This window comes from Berghia stephanieae, chromosome 3 (genome assembly GCF_034508935.2).
Source record: "Berghia stephanieae isolate SIO BIC M18660-M18661 chromosome 3, UCSD_Bste_1.3, whole genome shotgun sequence".
Lineage (NCBI taxonomy): Eukaryota > Metazoa > Mollusca > Gastropoda > Nudibranchia > Aeolidiidae > Berghia > Berghia stephanieae.
In genome coordinates, this window is record NC_088362.1 from 17,692,055 (window position 1) to 17,697,481 (window position 5,427).

Genomic DNA, 5,427 nt, shown 5'->3' on the forward strand with positions numbered 1-5,427 from the left:
GAAGAAGAAGAAGAAGAAGAAGAAGAAGAAGAAGAAGAGAGAAGAAGAGAAGAAGAAGAAGAAGAAGAGAAGAAGAAGAAGAAGAAGAGAGAGGAAGGAGGAGAAGGAAGAGGAGAGGAGGAGGAGGAGGAGAGAGGAGAGAGGAGAAGAAGAAGAAGAAGAAGAAGAAGAAGAAGAAGAAGAAGAAGAAGAAGAAGAAGAAGAAGAAGAAGAAGAAGAAGAAGAAGAAGAAGGAGAAGAAGGAAAAGCAAGAGGAGGGGGAGGAGGAGAATGAGGCAGAGGAGGAGGAGGAGGAGGAGGAGGAGGAGATGAAGAAGGCAAGGGAGTCGATAGGGATGATGTTAATGATTAAACTTATGATGATGGTGTAGGTGATGATGATTGTGTGGAGGAAGAGGATGATGAAGAAAAGGGGGATAAGAGGAATGGGAGGAGTTGGAAGAGGAGGATGAAAAAGAGGAAGATGTCGAGGTTGAGAAGGAGGAGAGGGTAATGGATGAAAAAGAAGAAGAAAAAGAGGAAGAGTGGGAGACAAGTGAGAAGATGGAAAAAAAAAGAGAGAGAGAGAAAGAGAGAGAGAGAGAGAGAGAGAGAGAGAGAGAGAGAGAGAGAGAGAGAGAGAGAGAGAGAGAGAGAGAGAGAGAGATGAAGAAACATAGGAAAAAGAGAAAGGTCATGAGGAAGGTTGACTAAAAAAAATAGTCTGTGGAGAAGGAGAAAAAGCAGGTTATACATCAGTACAAAACCTTAAAATAATGAAGTGAGTTGGAAAGTACCTTAGAGTGTTAACCTTTGAGGAAAATGATAAAATTCAATCTGAGATCCTCTACCTACTTACCCCTCCATGATCACAAAGAATAAACAAGTTGGTCAGAATAATGCGTCTGTTTTCCCTTTCAGCAGCAGCACGATGGGCAGCGGCACATTTTGACATGTGTACCATGAATTGTTCAAACACCTCGATTGGTAAATCTTCCACAAACAGGCTTATGTACTGTTGGATATCAAATATAAACACTTCAGTTAGAATTTGATATAGTAGCAACGATACCCTTTCTACGGCTAATTACATAAAGCTAGATATCGCTATCAAATCAAACAAAAAATATGCATATAGCGCAATTCCATGCAGAGAGTAAAATTTTGATAAAAATGCATTTTAAGAATAATGGTCTCTGGAGTAGAATACCAAAACCTCCTGAATCAAGGAGTGTCAACTTCATCTGTTTATTGAAATTGATTCACATGTCTCTAAAACTTGTCATAAAAATATTTGTTAATTTTTAAAGAATATAAATCATTGTGCCACAATTAATGCACGTTATGTAACACTGTAGAACAAGCTGTAGGAAAGAAAGTTGGGTTTTGTTTGTTTTGTTTTGTTTTGTTTTGTTTGTTTGTTGTTTTCTTTTCTTTTTTTTCTTTTTTTTTTTTTTTTTTGCCGACAAGCATATTTAAAACGAAAGAATTTAAAAACAAAGTAAAGGTCTCTTTCCAAGTTAAAGCCATAGCTATGTAACAGTGTAACAATAACAAACCAGAAAAATGACGGTTTACTATTTTTTCTGATAATTTTTATGTGACACACACTGATCTCCTGGTTTTGGTTTGGATTTGGTTTGGAAGATGAAAAGAAGGTATTCAATATTAAAAGGATGATGATTTGGCTCATGATAAATGCCCATTAATAAAATCATTCAATCATGTACCAAAAATTTATGTGAAATGTAATTTACGTAATGTAGAACTGCTTTATATATGTTTTCTTTAAAATACATTGACATATATCACATAAAATGTTAACTAGTGGCGAATATTTGCAGCATTCAATATCATTGACAATTAAGCAAAATCAGCTGATATCATAATTACTATTATTTTTTTAATCAAATTGATTTTAAGATCAACAATACATTGCAAATAGTGGTTAAGCTTTTAAATAATTGTACCTGAGCAAATTCCTTGACAGCTAATGTTCTCCCAGTTTCATCCACTGGTTCAAGAGGGTGTCCAAACTTAGCCACTTCTTGAAGTTCATCAGGTAATTGCTCCGCAATTTCAGCAAATGACATAAGTGCATTTTGCAACTGAAAATTTATGAATTTGTACATTTAGTTATTTTTCACCTCTCAAATAATATATTAAACGTATGTTACAGCTTTTCTTTGTTAATCAGTTTTACTCCATCCAAAAGCTCCCAAAATGTTAGCACGAGATGATCTTCAAGAAGAAGGCATACAAAAAGTTTCTAATGATGCACTCAGAAAAATTTCAAAAGCAGTTCTCAGCATTGATAGCATCTGCCTCAAGGCAAAACTAAACCTATATATTGTATCCTATGTTTTCAATTGTAAGTTATCAAATCGAGGCATTGTCGATTTTAGCAACAGACGCAAAAATGTTGAATGTTTTTAATCAGATATTTATAAGAATGACAAGCAATTTGGCATTTCTTTTTTACTAAAAAGATAATAACCCCCAAAAACAATTGGGATATTATAAAATAATATAAAATATTTACAAGGTCATCAGATGAAAAAGTGTTAGTGCATCACTAAATGTATGGAGTCTGTTTCTTTTACTGAATGACAAAAGATTTTAAACACCATGGTCTGGACACCATTGTAAATGTTTGGGAAAGGGCTTGGCATATATTTTACTCATCCAATTGGAGATTGGCAAACAATTCGGAAGGCTCCTTGGTTCAAGACATGCCTTTTGATTTTGCCCAAAAATATTATCTTAGCACATAAACAGGATTCATGAGTTAGTGCTTGTTTAGTCACGTTGACTATTAAAAGAAATAAATGCTCTAAAGCGCTTAGAGAATGACAACAATATTTGGAATAAGCACTAAGAATGGATTATCTTTTATACTATCAACCCAGAGAATGGATTGGTAAGAACAAAAACAAAAACGAGGCAACGATTTTGAATCTCTTTTTGCCAGTCACGGAATCAAAAAGACCCACAAGTGGCGAATATGAGCATTCAGAATTAATTCCTTTATGCAAGTCACAGAGTCGAGAGAATGAGCAAAAAAAAAACGAAATAGTTACCAAAAAAAAGATCATTAAATATTTTCAATTGATATTAAAAAAATTTAATTAGCATTATAAACAAATTGAACAATGGTTGTTGGAAGTAAATCTCGAGTTTAAATAATATAGTTATTAATTTAAAGACACAGTTATTGAATATGCATGGGATGGGTCAATTTGGCCCACAAGTGGTGGCAATGGATAATAGAACAAATACAAATTTACCAAAGACAATTCCACTCTGTTATTATCTGTTGGAACATTCCATTCATGAAATTGGGTCACAAGTTGCTGTTGTCTTCTATCTTTTTCTTCTTTTTGTAATTGCTCTATCTTTTCTCTCTCCGACCTCTTTCTCCTTGCTTCTGCTTTGATACGAGCCAATCTGCAAATTAAATTATAATCAAATTTAACCGTAATGAATTATGTTGATATTATTCTAATATTATCCTAGATTTTTACACAATATTTGAAAAACATATAAACGAAGCAATTCCTATGACTTATTTTTACAGGCAATTCAAGGCCATAATTCAAAAAACACAATATGGCACTTACCTATTATCTTCAAAAGTGAATAATTCTTGCTTTAACTCCTCTGACACTTCCCTCAGACCACGAACATATGGTGATGCTTCAGCAAAGTTGCTAAAGCGAGGATTGTTTCGCATCAGGTACTGGGCCAAGAAATTTATGGGATTGAAATCGGGCTCAAATGCCTCTGCTCTTGACGCAAGTTGCTTTTCATCCACTTCTTTCAACAGTCGCTCAACGCCAAGAATGAGTGTGGGTAAAACCTGTGATTAGATTAAAGTTTCTTAAAACATAATGCGCTATAACTTAAAAGGTCTTGACACATTTTAAAAAATGAAATCATATTTTTAAAAAGCATTATATAAAAGCATTATATTAATTTTTTAAATGGCTAGGTTGGTGTCGTTGTGGAACGAATTAACGAATGATGAATGAATGAGAAAGGAATACCAAGGAGTGTGTTACCTTGGAAACTAAATACGAAAATGATCGAGGAAGACAATGACTTAATAGAAGGAAATATTAGGTCTTCAATGCAAGAAACGGTGAAATCATGAAAATGAAGCAGTTCACCCTAAAAAGACCTAGATAAATTATAGTATTAAATAGGTAATATATGAACAGATTTTTTTTTCTCAAACTTACATGGTCAACTAAGTAGGCTCTCATGTCAACAGTTGCATCCTCTTTAGACAACCATTCTTTTGCGAGCACTTCTACAGGAATTTTCCTGATAATCTTCCTTGCAGCCTCCTTGGACATTTGAGCATTTTGCTTTTTTATGACATGCATCTCATCCAAACGCAACATCATGCTCTGTTCGTGAATTCTTTTCCAGCGTTTTGATGCACTTTTTGTAGCTGGAGGAGTGTAAGGTTCATTACTCCTTTTGGAGCAAATCTCATTGAGCATATAATTCTGACCGCCCCTGGGAGCAGGGGCCGTCTCAGTGAAATCAAAGTCTATATCAGCCATTTCTGGAATAAAAAAAATAATAATAAGATAAAAATAATATAACCGCTTTGTGTCATATTCCATCAAATAAAATCATCTTCAAAGAGAAAGACGTGGAAAAATTGTGGACCACAAAAGAAGCAGGGCGGGGAGAAGATGAGAAGAAATAGTAGTAGTAATAGCAGTAGTATTAGTTGTAGTAGTAGTATCTAGTAGTAGTAGTAGTAGTAGTAGTAGTAGTAGTAGTAGTAGTAGTAGTAGTAGTAGTAGTAGTAGAAGAAGAAGAAGAAGAAGAAGAAGAAGAAGAAGAAGAAGAAGAAGAAGAAGAAGAAGAAGAAGAAGAAGAAGAAGAAGAGAAGAAGAAAAGATAAAAAGAAAAAAGAAAAGAAGAAGAAGAAGAGAAGAAGAAGAAGAAGAAGAAGAAGAAGAAGAAGAAGAAGAAGAAGAAGAAGAAGAGAGAGAGGAGAGAGGAGGAGGAGGAGGAGGAGGGGGAGGAGGAGGAGGAGGAGGAGGAGGAGGAGGAGGAGGAGAGGAGAGAGGAGAAGAAGAAGAAGAAGAAGAAGAAGAAGAGAAGAAGAAGAAGAAGTAGTAGTAGTGAAGAAGAAGAAGAAGAAGAAGAAGAAGAAGAAGAAGAAGAAGAAGAAGAAGAAGAAGAAGAAGAAGAAGAAGAAGAAGAAGAAGAAGAAGAAGAAGAAGAAGAAGAAGAAGAAGAAGAAGATGGTGAAAGATTGCTTAAACATCGTTATAATCCTTGCTTTACCTCAGTTTTCAGATTATCAACTTTGTAGGAACTACAAAGCTATATTATGACCAAAATAGAAAAACACAATATTCTACGAGACCATTTTTTTGTGGTTGCTATGAACAAAGTTTAACAACTAACATCCGGTCTTGAAGT

The 5,427-nt window shown here is 34.5% G+C and overlaps 1 protein-coding gene across 2 annotated transcripts in view; it reads right to left on the reverse strand.

The window, feature by feature from the left end:
• Positions 1–5,427, reverse strand: part of LOC144967261 (EF-hand calcium-binding domain-containing protein 5-like) — a 36,839-nt gene extending 31,412 nt beyond the window's left edge. Inside the window, exons 1-6 of one of the 2 annotated variants that reach the window (XM_078904286.1) lie at positions 5,290–5,427; positions 4,221–4,552; positions 3,600–3,838; positions 3,267–3,426; positions 1,950–2,087; positions 839–994 (exon numbers count right to left, since the gene is read on the reverse strand). In XM_078904286.1, the coding sequence (XP_078760412.1) occupies positions 839–994; positions 1,950–2,087; positions 3,267–3,426; positions 3,600–3,838; positions 4,221–4,550 (1,023 nt within the window). In that variant the 5' untranslated portion in view covers positions 4,551–4,552; positions 5,290–5,427. The remainder of the gene's footprint in view (positions 1–838; positions 995–1,949; positions 2,088–3,266; positions 3,427–3,599; positions 3,839–4,220; positions 4,553–5,289) is intronic. The other variant, XM_078904287.1, reaches the window with a different exon arrangement.